General features: G+C 33.2%; 1 protein-coding gene across 1 annotated transcript in view; it reads left to right on the top strand.

The window, feature by feature from the left end:
• LOC118187331 (transmembrane emp24 domain-containing protein 5-like) overlaps positions 1-18,170 on the top strand; it is a 51,289-nt gene that overhangs the window by 9,750 nt on the left and 23,369 nt on the right. Inside the window, exon 2 of the mRNA XM_085819260.1 lies at positions 7,082-7,203. Within this exon, the coding sequence (XP_085675386.1) occupies positions 7,082-7,203 (122 nt within the window). The remainder of the gene's footprint in view (positions 1-7,081; positions 7,204-18,170) is intronic.

The raw sequence follows: 18,170 nt of genomic DNA, 5'->3' as shown, positions 1-18,170 counted from the left end.
GAGTCAAAGAATTGCACAAAATTGGTATCCATGTACTGCCAAAAATCGCCAAGTTTCGCCAAGGGGTACCCTAAAGTGTACTTTTACCGATGGATCTGTTATCTCCCATCTCTTGTTCCATACCACTAAGAGGACTACCGTAAACCATCTGTGTACTATAAATCCTTTCCTGTTTGTTTACGTTTACCACCGCAAATTTTGCACCCTCAAAGTTTGTTCCTCAGAACCTTTGCTTGCTGAAGAGCTCAATTATTTGAGGTAATTTGCCATTAACAGAGCATTTTCTCCCCATGATCATTGATAAAAGCCTTTGAAAATTTTTTAGCAACGATCAAAGAAGACATTCCGCTATTAGAAATAATATTAATAGCATTGTCATGCTTCCATTTCATCCTTCTGTCAGTTATAAAATTGTACAAATTCTCTAGGAGTCTAGTTTTCAAATCATTTTCTCACCTTTCTTTAATAAAATTGATGATTCGATTCAATTTGTGAAGTGGATTTATTTGAAGCTTTTTACATTCGTGAAGATTTATCTTGTTTAGTTAATGACTTTAAGTCCGATTTAGTCCTTCCTAACTTTTAAAAAATATATCAACTTAATTTTTCGATTTCATTACTATTTCTGCCAGCAAATGATGCTACCTTCTTGTTCACTTTACTGCTGTATGTTATAAATATGACATTGTGCCTTCTGCGTTCCAGTCTTGCAGATTTCTTTGCTCCTGATAAAGAGAGACATGTACCTATTTGCCGTCGAAATTGATTGAGATATTGACTAAATCTGGAACAAACACAAGGGTGCTGTTTTCCTAATTTTATGCACTAAGAGGACTTTCAACTCACCATATATGTTTTGAATGTTTTCATATTACAGACATTCATGTCGTCTTCAGGATAGGAATCTTGCCTATCAGTACCACAATCTAACCACTATACTACACTATACCACTATATCAGAATTACTAGCCTCTATACCAGACATGGCCAACCTGCGACTCTTTGACACTATAACTGTGGCTCTTGAGCTACATAGCCATCTTTTGACATCTGAAATGTGACTTTTTTTAATAAATATAGTTTAATGTTTTAATACAAATGGAATTTGAAATAGAAATCATGCAGTGCTACATTTCTTTATTAATTTCTAATTTAATTTCTAATAATATGTATGTAAAAATTTGAGAGATTTCAAATTGTCCACTGCTGGATTATCGTCAGAGCAACAAATACATAAAATTGCAGTAGTAGCCAAATGAAAAGTTGTACAATGATCCACTGCTTGATCATTACAAATTTCGGGCAATAATGTGAAATTTTGCTCCCGTAAACGTTTATTTTTTAAAGCCTGATCTTTTATTTTCCTAAATATTCTCTGCTTACAAACTCCATTTGAAACTGAATTTGAGATTTATTTTCTGTAAGCAGGTTAGGTAATCCAATGAAAGCTGTACTTATAACTACTATTAGGCTAATAATAATTTATTTTAAACTTTATTCTGAGTTTTACTTAGAAATTCAACACAAGACAGTAAATTATTTGACCGCCTTTATGGGTCCAAAACTTAGAATGTGAGGGATCCATACACTTATTTGGTAAGAGCTTAGGAACTAAACTATTGTGCAGATGTCTGACATGTTGCAAAAGACCTCTACATCAAGTACCTCTGCATGTCCATTATCCTTTTCGCGACGGCGCACCTTTGTTTAGGACACTCGTGCGGAATGGAAGGGAATCGAAGGCAGTCACCATACAGGACAGAGGTTTTGCATCACTAAGCCTAATTTTATAAAAAAAGATCAAGAAAACAAAGTTTTGCTTCTAGCATCGTAATTTTTTGTATTCTTTTAGATTATTACTTGAGCTCCTATATATGTTAAAATTAGCACTTAATAACGTTTTTTTATTTTATATGAAAATATACTTAAAAAATTGCTTGTCTTGTAAAATAATTTTCGGAAGCGCTATTCAAATTATTCCAAAGTTTTAATTGATAAAATCCATCAATAAAGTTTTAAATTAATAAAACAACACAATAAAAACTTTACATTAAGAAGTAACAAAATTTAAAATGAAGACTGTGGTAAATCTCGAAGTACGGAGAAGTATCACTTTCTAATTCTTAGAAAAAGTGTCACTTTCTAAGTCTTTAGAAAATTAATCATCACTCTTATCTGCGTTAATAAATGGTTCATTGACCATACTAGGGTATTCTTCCTCTGATAAATAGCGCCTTTCCGGTATAATAGACTGGAGGTGAGGCTTTCCGAAATAAAAAGAGCAGAAACGGAAATATATCTGAAGGGCAAAGCAAAATGTAACAATACTCCACATACTAACCCTAAAAGTCCGTATATAGTAAAGGAAAAAATAGAATAAAAAAAGGAATTGGATATAAATCAGACACGCAAATGTTTTTCATTAGCACACAGAGATTTAAAGAGCTCACCTCTGTTTACGTTTTCCCTCCCGCCTCACCCTTGCAAGAGCTGATGAGTAAAATACCAAAGTCAAGCAGAATATATCAAACGCAAGGTCAGGAACTTAAAACTGTGTTCATTTCAAAAGTAATGGACATAGGATGCCATCTAGTGGCTTTCAGAAAAATGTTATAGCTTAAAATGCGCATCCGCATCACCCGTCCTCTGAATGCAATCTTTAGCGATGCGTGGATGGGACGCCTGGCTGTAAGAGACGTTCTTAGGGAATGCGTATATGGGATGCCCGTCCTGAAAGGGTTAAAATATGAAGAGTTATTCATTCATGTTATATCTGCATTTGTGAAATAAACTCATTGTGGAAGTGACAAGTACGATTTCCTTTCGTAACATTATTTTTGATTTGCCATATATTTGAAGAACAGCTCAAAATTAAACAGCTAGGTTGAAGAGTTTCTGGTAGACAGATAGAACATGTGCTCGCCGAAGCATTTATGTAGCCCGGCATGAACTATCAGATTTATTAGCAATAGGTTATGTTTGTCCAAAATTATTTTAACCATTCAACAGGCGGTTTCGAGAATTTTCAATGATGAGCATGAACTTTATCTATCGCCAAAATTATCGTGATGATTTGAGAGTGCATAATATGTTGTATTGTGCATTAGCATGTAAGGCATATTAAGTACGTTTCCTCTATTTAGCGCAGTTTATCGAAGAACCATAAAGTGAAAATAACTACAAAATCTTTATTTAACAAGTATGATAATTCTGGTTAACTTAAGTAGAACACCAATTAAAGTAACAATCTTCACAGACATTAAAAATTGAAGTATTGAAAAGAATAACTTACATATAATCACCTTTTTTTTTTTTTTTTTTTTCTTTCTTTCTATGTGAATTCTTTTATACTGGGCATCAGTAAAAGTTTGTTATTTCAAAGTTTTGGAAAAAAAAAAAAAAAAAAATTAACGATTTCTTAGGTTAGAATCCAAAGATTTGAATCTTATCTTATTTGTGTGAGGAAACAAAATTGCTTTTTAAGTGAAAACCTAAACAAGTTAATAACTTATTTTTAAATAAATATTTTTTCTTGAATAACAATTTTTCTGCAGTGCACGTTGACTTTTATCATTTAAATTACCCTTTCTAAAAGACTGCTCCTGAGTTTAAAAAAAAAAAAAAAAAAATCTTTTGGTAAAAGTGTATTTGTTTAGAATTGACTTTAAGGTACTAAAAAAAAAAAAAAATCTTTAGGTAAAAGTATATTTGTTTAGAATTGACTTTAAGGTACCTCTTGTATTATCGCAAAATTATAGTTTCATTTATCGCCCCAAGTTGTTGTTTCGTTTATCGCCAAGTTGTATCATTTATGGTAACCTGATTAGTTGAATGTTATGGAAACCCTATTATGATGTAATCATTTGCATTATTCCAGGAAATTTTGAATCATTGGATATTTTGCAAGGGGTTTTGTGGTGTGTGTTGCTTAGGAAGTAGATTGCTTCTTTCATTGTTTAGACAGTACAATGGCTGAATGTAGTAAGATTAATTTGGAGTTTTTGTACGATTTGGAATGAAAGGGGAAAAGTGCATTAATTGACTGGTGTGTAAATGAATGTTTAGTAGCCATAGTCCGGAACTAAGTAGCATATTTTTTACTCTTATTTTTGTGAATTTATGTGGCGACGCCGATATACGGATTGTAGTTCAGATAATTTTAGGAAGTTTTTGGATGCTGTTAAGGAATTTTGTCTGCCACAGACTGAAGGCGAACTAATTTTTAAATAAGGTAAGTAGGTATTTGCCTCTGTGTAGTGCTAAAATACATAACAGGTTTTTCATTTTTTGTGTTATTTTATTGTTTGGTTTAAAGTTTAGTTTATTGAGATTGTGTATTTTTTGTTTGCCTTTATTGTAGAATTGGGTGCTCCTTTGACTTTTTAAGTGAAAATATATCAATGTGTACATGGACAAACTCAACGGAGTGCGTAAAGCATAGTTTGGCCAATTCTCTGATTTTTTTTCAAGTGAAAAATAGGTCGTTGTGTACATGGATAAAGTCAATGGAGTTTGCAATACAATTTTTGTGCAATTCTGGAATTTTTTTAAAGTAAAAATAGGTCGATATGTACATGGATGCCGAGTTTTGTGTAATTCTTTGTCTTGTTATTTTGTCTTTGAGTAGTGGCGATTTAGCCTAGTTTGTGCATTTCTCTGATGTTTTTTTTTAAGTGAAAATAGTTTGATGTGTATATACATAAAGTCAAGGGAGTGCAATGTCATATTTGTGCAATTCGGGGACTTTTTTTTTTTTTTTTTTTTTTTAAAGTGAAAATAGGTCGATGTGTTCATGGATACTGAGTTTGTGCAATTCTTTGACTTGTTATTTTGGCTTGCGTTGCGGCAACTTTTGCACCAAAAATTGCCACTACGCAGGCCAAAGTAACAAGTCAAAGAATTGCATGAACTCGGTATCCAAAAATCGGCAAGTTTCGCCAAAGGCTACCCTAAAATATATTTTTTTTGACTCGCATAACGCTGATTTTTACGCCAAAAATCGCCACTACATAAAGTCAAAATAACAAGATGAACAATTGCACAAAATTGGTATCCATGTACACATCGACCTACTTTCAATTAAAAAAAAAATCCCCAAATTGCAGAAAAATGGCATTGCGCAGTACCTTGACTTTATCCATGTGCATGTCGACCTATTTTTCACTTAAAAGAAATTCAAGAATTGCACAAACTTGCGTATTCCCTTTACTTTGCCCATGTGCACATCGATATATTTTCACTTAAAAAATCAAAGGAGCACCCAATTCAACAATACAGGCAAACAAAAAATACATAATCTCAATAAACTACATTTTACACTAAACAATAAAATAACATAAAAGAAGGGAAAACATGTTATACATTTAAGTGCTACAAAAAGCAAATATCCACTTACCCTATTTAGAAGTTCCTTCGTCTTTAGTCTGTGGCACACAAAATTCCTTAACAGCATCCAGAAACTTCCTAAAATTATCTGAACTCGAATCCGTATATTTGCGTCGCCACATCTGAACCTTTCTTTCTACAAACCCATTCAAATCCATCTAAACGGTTTATACGTGTGACTAGGCGCATATCCTTCCTACATACAAGACATTTGTAATGGCTACTAAGTAAAACTTCATTTACACACCAGTGAATTAACGCTCTTTTTCCCTTTCATTCCAAATCATACAGAAACTTCAAATTGATCATACTACATTCAGCCATTCTACCGTCTAAACAATAAAACCAACACATACCACAAAAGCAGTTACAAAACATCCCATGATTCAAAATTTCCCATATTCATGCACCCATTTATGTCACAATAGGGTTTCCATAACATTCAACTACTTAGGCTACTATAAATAAAACAAAACTTGGCGATAAATGAAACAACAGCTTCACCATAATACAAGGGGTATCTTAAAGTCTACTCTAACCAGTCTTTTAAATAATGATTTTTAATTTACTCAGATAACATTTTTTATGTAATTGTAGACCAATGAATATGCTTCTGATTCCTTTTACTTGTTCTAAAATAAAACGACAGTAATTATAAACGGAGAAGAATAAAGGAAATCAGAAGAAAATATTTGGTTTCTCTGCCTGAAGAAAAAATGCTCAGTTGCTCAGTACAAGCGTTACAAATTTTTATTTCCTTGGGACTTAACTTTTCTAAACACAAAATAGTAAATATAAGATGTATTTATTCATATTTCTATTGCTATTATTATTTCAGGCCAGTGCTTATGTGATGCTTCCTGCCTCATTAATGGAGAAGTGCCAAAATATGTTTATTGGGACTTATTTAAAATTTTCACATTGTTCTACATCTTAAAATTAGAAATTAAAGTTAATGACCTAAAACTGCAATAGTTGGTGGGTCCCACAAAATTTTCGTAAATATAATAGAGGTTTTGGGGTCAGGTAAAAATTTTAGTGGTAAAAAGGGGTCGCGAGTGAAAAGAGTTTAAGAAGCCCTGGTCTAACTCCTTAGCAAGATCTTGAGTGGTTGCATACTGATCTTCTTCAACAAGTTCTTCCAGGCGAGCCTCATCAACATCCGTAGGTTGGCCAGAGCGCTCTGCTTCTTGAATGTCATAGTTCTTGTTTTTGAATTTTCAATACCAAACCTTCACAGTATCATATGATACAACATTAGTACTTAAAAATCTATGCATGATTTGATGACATTATGTAACTGACTTTTTGCAACAGAACTCTAAGTAAATGATGGTTCTAATCTGGTAGCATGATAGTTCCATTTCAGACACATAATGCTTAATAATAATGATATTTTTTTTACAAATTTGACAACAATAATTTTTCACAAATTTCACAACACAGTGTTTTAAAGCAAGTCTCTTTCTTTCAAATCCCCAAAACCGTTTGACAAAATATGATTACACACGCCAATGCAAACTGTTTGCACAGAAGATATTTGCAGCGGCGAGAAATTTTTTGTTAAATCCTGATAAACGCAAACAGCAAACTTATCTATGTGTACGAAATAATACTTTAAGTGGGTTTTGTACATATTTATGATAATTGTTTATGCAAATTTTTCTTGATTACTCATAGTATTTTTCTGTTTCAGGTTATTGATGCAAATTTTGGAGATGTTGAAATTCACCAAGAATTAGATATAAACTTTCAGTTATTCTCTCCACATGGGAGAGAATTAATCTCAGATTATAAACAATCTGATGCTACACATAGGTAATGTTACTTTATTTTGAATTCACTAACAAGTGTTCAGCATTTATCTAAAAACTTAAAAGTGTTCTTAATATTTATGTTTGATAAAAAAAATTACATGCTTAATTTAAACATAGCCAATGTGTTTTGAGTAAATCACATTTCATGATGATATATACCACAAAAGATTAGTTGTAATCAGTTAATATTATTGTGAAAACATGTATAATAACAGATATTTCAGAATTTTGGTAAGCTTCTTCTGGTTTTGCAGTCCCAAGGGTGACAGAAAATTTTAGAGTTGGCACTGTACTTCTCCCTCAGTACAGAGCACGAGATTACAAATGCCATGGAATTTGTTAACGGTGATCATGCATAAACCGAGTTTGAATGATATAATGTTTTCCGAAAGAATGGGATTTTTGGAACACTGCTGTTTGGGGCATTCAAAAGAAACAGAGTACTTATTGTGCTGCATTGGTTAAGAACAAACAATGCAGGAGAAGATGTTGAGGAGCTAGGTCAGTGTAGATTGGTAGGTGTTTCCTCATTTTTGTAGTAGAAGTATGCTATTTGTTCATGAACTTATTCAAAGAACCATTTCATGCACTGAGCAAGTTAAATGCGGAGTAAAAAAAAAAAAAAAGAAATGTAGATATTTTAGAGTTGATTCATAAAGAGCTGTTGTTTGAAGTGTGCCAGGAAAGTTTGATTCCCATTTTAGGGAAGAAAAGAATGCTTATCCTTCTACCTTAAAAGTGACTTCTACCTTAAAAATGATCCTCAGTTTTTATCATATCCCAACTTTTTGAAAAACTTTTTATTGTAAAATTTTATTGATAGTTCTAGGTAGAGAAGACGTTTTAGGGAATCTCCAAACTACAGTTGAAAAAAATCAGTGCAGTTAGTTCAGGGTTTGATTGAGAAAATGTTTCTGATTCCTCTGCTTGTGTGGTAACTTTTCACTCCATTCTCGCTAACCATCTTTGATTGACACCTAGTTCCTATGTTTTTTTTTTTTATCAGGGTTGTTATAAGTAAGTGATGATTGATGATTTAAAAAAAGGTTCTGATTCAGTTGAGTGAATGAACAGTTCTGATCTGATTCCATAAAAGAGTAATTTTGTCCATCTCTAGTGTGTCATTTGTATAATTTTTAGAACAAACATTTTATTGCAATCTTAAGATGTGATAAGTGAATGCGTCATCATAAGTCAATTGAAGAGATCTAAAATTGCTAAACAAAATAGGACAAGTTCCCTCATCACCTTGTCAAGCACAATTTTTGTGGAATTTTTTCCCCTGAAATTTTGTTTAGCTAGGTTATATAATTGTGTTCTATAATCCTTCATTCTTTCTGATCGATTCTATATGAAACACAGCATCAAATGAAACTTGTTCTCTGTGAGTCTTAGAAAGTTGTCAATAGGGCAATTTTCTGCTTGCTGTTAAAACTAGTTTGGGAAGAATATATTTCTAGGAAACGTTATTCATTATATTTCACATTCTTGAGTGTTATATAAGCTTTAATGGTATCATTACAGATAAAAATAATATATGAGCAAAGTAATAAATTTGCAGGGAACATAGAATGGTGTAAAAGCTGCAAATTATGTAACAGTTTTATATTAAATGCATATTGACATCATTTGTTTAAGTATTTGCCTAAATGTTTGATAATGTATGGAGAAATTGGTGCTTATAAAATGATAACAAAAAGCAATTATCTGGTACTCTATTAGTTGTTCTGTGTATTTTCTTGCTGTAAGTGGTGTTTGAACCAGTGTTTCGAGAAGTATGTAGGAAATATTTGTATAAATTTTTATCCTCTGGGGAAAAATGGCGTTATTCAGATGACAATGGAAAACAATTATCTGATGTTCTGATAGTTTTTTCATGAAAGTTCTTGACATAAGTGTAGTTTGAATCAGTTTTCAGAGAAGTACGTTGGCCAAGTTAAAAGGATTAGAATTACTTCAGTTCATTGCATTTGATCATGTACTTATGGTATGACAGATGTCATGTAAAGTAGGCAGTTGTCTCTGAAAGCAGTTGATTGGCTGACTTTTTTGTAACAAGAAAGTTTTTTTTTAAACAAAACTAAATTTAAAATTTTATTTACTAAGTATTTATCAGGTCATGCATAAACAGTAACAATAATGACACAATTGGAAAAAATTAATATTTATATTTACTTTCTGTTTGTAACCTAAAGATTAGTAACTGCAAGAAATTTCTGATAGTTACACTTTGTAATTCAAATGTATTGACAGCTAAAGATTAAAATTTTCAAACTGGCATTTATTTCAAATAATTCTAATATGTTGTATAGTTGAACCCTAAATAACAAACTTAAACTGAAAATAAACAAATTATGAAAACTTTCCAAGTGGAACAAAACTTCAGAACAAATAATGATAAAATATTTTTTTTCTTTTATTTATCTGTATGTAAATAATTATAAACTTTATTTCCTATTACAACTTTTAGCTACAGCACCTCATCATGTTTTGATTTTGGTAAATCTTGGACAGAATTAATGAAAACAATCTTCATCATGAGTTGTAGATGCTCATAGGTCATCCTGGTTTCTTTTTTTTTTTATTTAGACTTATTAATTTTCAAGTGCAAAGAAACTGCTCACAAACAAATATATTCCCAAACAAAACTATTGCAAAAATTCGTAATTGAAGGTATTTATCTTTTGACATGAAATTTAGGACTGTCGTAATGCGTGGGCCTGGTGAGCACTTTCTTGAGGGCCCCAATCTATTTACATGTCATTTCTTTGAGTTCTTGTCATAGGGACCATACCACACTGGTTTGCCCAGGAACTTATAATGTTGTTCGGAGGGTTGTGCATGTGTTCCCAAAGTTAATCAAATCTATATCTTCAAATCTTTGAAGAAGATTTATATCACAATATTCTTACGTTATTTTCTTCCTTCTGACACCAGTTGTGACATTATTTTCTTCCTTCACGTTCGTACGGGGTTCATAGATTTGGAGTGAATAACGACAACACTTGATGAAGTATCGAAACACACTTTATTTGCCAGTATTGTCAGGACAGCTCCAAAACACATTTTACAGTCATCGATGAACTACTATAAACACGCTGACACGATCAGCGACACAGCTTTCAGATTATCAAGCTATCACTGTGAAAGTAACGAAGTCGCCTCACGAGTGCTACCAGAATTAAAAAACAGTCGGAAGCGCCATTGAAATGAAAAAGGAATTTGAAATATGTATATATTCAAAATAAAGTAACTAAAAATATACATACAGACATACATACATAGAACAAGGTAAAAGAAAAATATTAATGTTATGAACTGTCAGTTATGCAGAGTTGCCAACTCTCCTGATTTAGGCGGGAGACTCCCGATTTTCGACCGCTCTCCCGCCAACCCGATTTACAATATATTTCTCCCGACTTTTTCTTATTCTTAATATTTCTCACGATTTTTATGGAACTTGGCTTAATACTTCGTTTTATGAACAAAAAAAAAGTGATTTTGGACGTCTGAAAGCAACTGAATTTTCTCTAGATTATATCTAAAATGAAACCTTGCGAATCAGATGAGAATTTCTGCTTTGTGATTGACAGCATACGTATCCAGCAACGTTGTTCTCCAGTTATCCAATGGGCATCGAGCTCCACTGCGTGTCATCTGACATATATTAGCCAATGAGCACAAAGCAAGCTCAAGGCCGTTGGCCGTTCTTTGGATGTTCTTTCGCTATTTCGTTCATCTTGTCCTGAGTTGTGTGAGTACACGTGCCTTTAGGAAATAGTTTTAGAAATTATCATCTTTTGATATGTCTGCGAGAAAGGTGAAATACTCGTGCACGTTTCAAAAATCGTACACAGTTGACTTTCCTTCCATTATTTCTTCAAGGAAATGTAATAAATTTGCGATGTGTACCATCTGTCGTTACGATTTTTCGATTTCGCTTGGTGGAAGGGCAGATGTTCTCAAACATGTGCGTACACAAAAACACAAGGACAACATGAGTTGTTTTGAAAAAACGAAAAATTAAATTTTTCTTCGGAAACAAAAGACCAAAAAGTGATTAATGCAGAATGTCTGTTCTCTGCCTCTTTACTGGAGCACAACCTGCCACTGAATGCATCGGATCACGCTGCAGCTTTATTTAGAAAAATGTTTCCCGATAGTGAAATCGCTAAGAAATACTCAAGTGCAAGGACCAAAACAGGTGCAATTGTTAAAAAAATGGGTTTGAAAAATAAATCTTCAGTTATTGATTGCATTAAAACAGCTCCGTTCTGCCTCTCTACGGATGGAAGCAATAATACCAATTCAAACTGTATCCAATTGTTGTTTCTTTTTTTAATCCAGAGTCTTCAGAAATTGAGTGCAGTTTACTTTCTGACCCCACTTTAGAAGGACATTCGACAGGCTTTAATATAGCACAGCTAATTATTAAAACTTTAAAATAAAATGCAGTCCCTCTGGATAATTGCTTAGCGCTTGGTGCCGATAATGCACCAGTAATGGTAGGCTTGAAGACTGGTGTTGCAGGCATCTTAAGAAAGGCAAATTCAGATTTGCAGATTATGAGGTGCACCTGTCACCTCTTAAATTTAGCAGCTGAAAAAGGGGCAGCTTCTTTACCATTAAATGTGGATGAACACATTGTTGATATTTATTATTATCTTGAAAGGAGTTCTAAAAGAAAGGAAAAATTGAAACAGTTCCAACAGCTGCATAATACTGAAATGAGAAAAATTTTGATTTTTTGTAATTTCTGCATCATTCAGCAATTCAACTGGCAGTTCTCAAAATAATACTGCAAAATATAAGCGTAAAGCTGATACAAGTTTCTCTCAAAATTTAAAAAAAAAATTGCTCAACACACGAAACATTTTCCGATTACTGTAAGTTTATCTTGTGAAGAACGAATATTTATGGTTTTTTCTTCGGACCTTAACAAAGCTTTTTGCTTTTTTTTTTTTTACAATTCATTTTGCCATCATTCGATGTTCTGAACACAATTCTACAAAGCAGAATTCCATTAATTCATGTTTTGCAATCAATGATTTATGATCTGTTTAAAGACATTTTATCAAAGTTTGTAAAACCAGTCTGTGTTTTGTCTTGTAATTCTATATATGATGTGATTTATGGTGAAACAGAAAATCAGAAGGAAGATGAAGATTTGGTAATAGGAGCTGCAACTACAAAAGTAGTGGAAGAACTTTCAGAAGAAGACAAAAATAAGTTTTATCTTCATGTTAGAAGTTACTTCTGTCGAGTATGTGATTACACACTACATAAATTTCCAGTCAACGATGAAGTGATTTTGCATGCTAAAGTTGCTGATGTTTCTGCTCTAGCAAATGCATCTTTTTTTGATATAAGGTACTTTTTGAACAGATTTCCTGTGTTACTTCGTTTAGTCATGAAAGATGATGATATTGATGTTGCTACTGATATACTGCAGTCGCAATTTTGCAGTTTACAATTAGAAAACTCGGATGAAGTTATAAAATCAGCTAGGATTGACACCCAGTGGAGGTTAATTGGAAAATTGAAAGGTGCTGATGGAATTTTAAAATATAGTGAACGCTCTAGAATTATGTTGGCCATCTTGACAGTTCCCCATAGTAATGCGGAGTGTGAGAGGATTTTCAGTGTTGTTGCGAAAACGAGGACTAAATTTAGACCTAATATTAGTGATGACACATTAGAAAAACTTTTATTAGCGAAAGCAGGCCTACATGACAATTGCTATGAACAAAATTATGAAGTTTCTTTCTTAACGAGAGCAAAATCTGCCACTGTCCATAACATTTGTATGAAAACTGATTAAAGTGCCTTTTTTTTTTTTTTTTTTTTTTTTTTTAAATGATGAAAGTAATAAAAATGTTTTTTTATGTCTAAGGTATTTTTGTTTTGCTTGCATTTAAGACTTAGTAACTATTTAAAGTTAATTCATTATTAAAAACTATATTTTTATCATTTAAAAAGTCTTTTTAACATTGTGAAATATCTCCTGATTTCTTAAAAAAATCTCCCGATTTTTGAGTGTCATAGGTTGGCAAGTATGGTTATGAAAAAAAATTATACTTAAATGAAGTGTTAGGTATTAAACCAAAACATTCGTAGCTCTACAGGAGACAGCTTCACTGCAAAGCACCAGAGTACAGCTCCCGACTTTGCTTGGTTGTTCTCGGAACTCCACGTACTCTTGAGACTCTCCAGGCTACAACTCGAGATGCACTCGACGACGCACAAAGCATGGCTCCCGACTCTTCGGTTCAGTCATTCCTGGAGCTCAACGCGCTCTCTCGACGATGCACTAACCGCGATACCCTACAAGACTCTTTCGGTGAACTCGACGACCCACTCGGCACTCACTGGCCGGCTGTCAGCGCAATCAACTCCGAAGGGATTGACTCGCTAGATGAGACACCAACTCGATACTAACTCTCTTGCACTCTATGCGAGGCACACACACTGACTGACTGCGGACCAGCAGGGTTTGTATAGCTTTCGGCTTGTGTTCGAGAACATTTGAGGCTAAACCAGTAAGAATTCGTTCCAGAAGGTTCGCCATCCGTCCATGGCATATCTCCAATTTTGTCGCCAAATGGACGATTTATCGCCAAATGTGGAAACCCTGCCTCCTCTTGCCATTTTATGACAACCCTAAAACTGCTTTGCGGGGAAGCCATCTTCTGTAAATTTCGTAACAATATAAAATAATTAGCTCCATTTATAGATTTTCTAGTGTGTTACTCAGGGTTGCCACTCTACCGGGAAAAGTCAGGGAATTCGGAAATTGACCAAAAAATTCTGTTAAAAGTCAGGGAATTTAAGTGTTTTAGTCAAAATCTGGAAAAGTCAGGGAATTTCATACAACGATCCCGCCAAAAACGGCGAGTTTTGCGCCGATATCGGAAGAGATCACTTTTTTGGCGAATTGTGTATCACGTGAGCAAAGAATGTCTATGTATGCAATACATATTCTTTGCGCGTGAGTGTCATTGGGGCAGCTGGCATAGAGCCAATTTTCGCAGCTCCAATTTGATTGTCTTTTAGAAAGGCAAAACAAGTTTCCCGCAACTTGAGAATCGCATGTGCAGTGCATGAACTAAAGAAAATACCTGTTCTTGTATAAAACAAAATGGGTTTAATCCTTATGGTACCATGAAGGTTAGAATAAAAAAATATGTATTGTAAAGAAGGAAAACCTCTCTGCAACAGACGTGGCTCCGTTCCATCATAGAGGGAAACAGCTGTGCATGTGCGATATATCTGTCGCCAAAGTTCGAAACCGGTGTCGAAGTTCGAAGGTCACGTTATCAAGAGTTCATAAAATGAATATCGTTTAAAATTTCTTTAAAGGAAAAGAAAATATTTTTTGGCGCAAGTAAATTAATTCATGGATTAGTTATTTTGAGGGGGAAAAAAAAAACTACGAAAATCCGTTTTTAAAATTATTGCGAAAAATCCAAGAAAAAACGTTCATTGATAAAACGTTTCTTCTTGGATTTTTCTCAATAATCTAGAAATGGATTTTCAAAGTTTTCTTTTTTGTCAAAGAACGTTTCTTCTTAACATGTGTTTCTCAATTTCCTGTACACATCGCGGAGAGGAAAATTCTGGCTGCCAGGTTCCGTCGCCAAATCCCTTGGCAAATTTTCCCTCCGCTTTCTAGCGGCGTAATAGCATTTATGTGTATGGAACCTTTTCTTCTTTATATAGATGTTCTTTGGTTAAAATAATCTCCATGTTTGGTACAGCGGGATTTATCGACATAGTGATGAGCAGTGAACGGGTCATTTTGTTCTTGGCGACAGTTTTCAAAATCATGGGAAGGCCGTACTGTATACTAGGATTTTACCGCAAAATCTTTTTTTGTTTCTTTTCTTTTTAATAAATACCTTATCATTTTGCAGTAAAATAAAAAAATAGCAATCAGTCATCTAGGCTAACTATATTCGCTAAAATATCATTGATTATTCTAATTCAATTTTTAAGTAATTATCTTTATTTTTATGTTATTCATATCATTTAATGTTGCTTCTTCCCTCTAAATTTATTTATCATTAGTAAATAATGTTTCCAAATTTCAGGAAATTTTCTCTGGCATAATCCTGAAATTAATTCTAGCAGTATGATGACATCATGAAATTTAATGCACATATTTTTCCCTTATGTATGCTGCAAAATAAATATAAAATACCTCAATTTAGTAAAAAAATATCATTAAATAGATTTCTTTCTTTCGTTTAGCTGCAGAATGTCTGCAAAAAAAGCCTTATTTTATTCCAGATTGGGCAGATTCTAATCTCAATCTTCAGTGGAGAAAAAAACTCCTATTATAATTATATTTGTGTTTTCAAGTGTTAAGGTGCCTTTTAAGAAGACACCTCACACAAATTAAATTTACCTAAAATCTAACCTAACTTTTAGCATTGCGTTGTGATTTATAAGAACCGGATTAGCATAAGTCATCTCATAAGTCATGGATTTAGACTCGCATTATTTTTGAGCCAAACTATGCAATTATGATCAGTCATGATGAAGAATGTAGTATAATAAAATACTCTACCGGAGAAAAGGAATGCGCTGTTATAATATTCACTGTAAAGTAACTGCAATGTCATTTAGATTTTCTCTGGTAGAGTACTTTTTTCAGTTTCTTTAAACTTCTTACTGAGGTATAATACTGGATGTTGATTGTCTTGTTCATCTTTTTGAGCTAAAATCACACCCGTATCAGAGGTTAAAGTGTCAGTTTACAAAATAAATAACTAAAGAAAATACCTGTTCTTGTATAAAACAAAATGGGTTTAATCCTTACGGTACCATGAAGGTTAGAATAAAAAAATATGTATTGTAAAGAAGGAAAACCTCTCTGCAACAGACGTGGCTCCGTTCCATCATAGAGGGAAACAGCTGTGCATGTGCGATATATCTGTCGCCAAAGTTCGAAACCGGTGTCGAAGTTCGAAGGTCACGTTATCAAGAGTTCATAAAATGAATATCGTTTAAAATTTCTTTAAAGGAAAAGAAAATATTTTTTGGCGCAAGTAAATTAATTCATGGATTAGTTATTTTGAGGGGGAAAAAAAAAACTACGAAAATCCGTTTTTAAAATTATTGCGAAAAATCCAAGAAAAAACGTTCATTGATAAAACGTTTCTTCTTGGATTTTTCTCAATAATCTAGAAATGGATTTTCAAAGTTTTCTTTTTTGTCAAAGAACGTTTCTTCTTAACATGTGTTTCTCAATTTCCTGTACACATCGCGGAGAGGAAAATTCTGGCTGCCAGGTTCCGTCGCCAAATCCCTTGGCAAATTTTCCCTCCGCTTTCTAGCGGCGTAATAGCATTTATGTGTATGGAACCTTTTCTTCTTTATATAGATGTTCTTTGGTTAAAATAATCTCCATGTTTGGTACAGCGGGATTTATCGACATAGTGATGAGCAGTGAACGGGTCATTTTGTTCTTGGCGACAGTTTTCAAAATCATGGGAAGGCCGTACTGTATACTAGGATTTTACCGCAAAATCTTTTTTTGTTTCTTTTCTTTTTAATAAATACCTTATCATTTTGCAGTAAAATAAAAAAATAGTAATCAGTCATCTAGGCTAACTATATTCGCTAAAATATCATTAAAATCAGGTGCATGTAGTATAGGCCTTTGAGACAGTTTTTCCTTTAGCTCTTCAAATGCTTTTGTGCACTCTTCTGTCCAAATTATTTTCCCTTTCTTTAAGTTTCCTTTCAAAGTTTTGGTTCAAGGTGCTGCTATATATGAGAACATGGGAATGTAATGATCATAATATCCCACTAATCCTAAAAATGCTCTGACTTGACTTTTTGTGTATGGCATGGAAAATCAAGAATAGCTTTTACTTTTCTTCACTTGCCATTCTGATACCACAACCTACAATATATCCTAGATATTTTACTCTGTCTTGAGCAAATTTACATTTTATAGATTTAATGGTTAAACCAGCGTCCTTTATTTTTGCCAAAACAGCTTTCAGATGACTTAGATATTCTTCCCAGGTGTTCGTAAAGACTACCATATCATCTAAATATGGAACGGCAAAGTGTTCGCAACCATGAAGGATTTCAGCCATCATTTTGCTAAATGAAAATGCTGCATTTTTAAGTCCAAAAGGCATTTGTAGAGGTCTAAATGTGCCAAAATTTGTAACAAAAGTGGCTAATCTTTGGGCATTAGGTGTTAACGGTATTTGCCAGTATCCCTTTGTTAAATACAAAAAGAATTTTATATTATATATTTTGTGCCTGCTGCAGTTTCCACTAGTTGTTCGATATTAGGCAAGGGGAAGAATTGTGTTCAAGTCAACTTATTCAGTTTTCTTTAGTCGATACAAGGTCTAGGATCTCTTCCTGCTACTTCCACTAAAATCATAGGAGAAGTGTAATTCGAATCTCCTATTTCAATTATTTTATAAAACATTTTTTTAATTTCTGTTTTTAATATATCTATTTGTTTAGGAGAAATTCTGTATGGTTTACAGTGGATTGGTGTTTCTTCTGCCAACTGAATATCATGTGTTATTAAATGTCTTTTTTCCGGCTTATTAGAAAAGATTTTTGAAAATTTCAACAGCAGATGATGCAATTCTTGAATTTGTTGTTCATTTAGCTTATTCAAGGAACTGTTTTCTTTAATTTTCTCAAAATCGAACAATGTGGGTTCAGAATCAGTTGTTGGGAAATTTTCCTCCATATCATCACTTTCATATACATCTTCTGTAATCATAAGGTTAACCGATTCTGCTCGCTTATGAAAGGGTTTCAATATATTAACATGGTAGACTTGATTATGGTCTTTTTTCCCTTCGAAACTCGCAACGTAATTATTGTCGGATAATTTCTTCTCAATCTTTCCAGGACCTTTCCATTGAACTGCTAGTCTATTTGATTTACTCGTTGATACAACTAATACTAAATCTTCTTTAGAAAATT

This window comes from Stegodyphus dumicola, chromosome 1 (assembly GCF_044657685.1).
Source record: "Stegodyphus dumicola isolate Sdum_Otavi_A_Nest chromosome 1, ASM4465768v1".
Classification (NCBI taxonomy): Eukaryota; Metazoa; Arthropoda; class Arachnida; order Araneae; family Eresidae; genus Stegodyphus; species Stegodyphus dumicola.
This window is presented reverse-complemented; position numbering and strand designations above follow the sequence as displayed.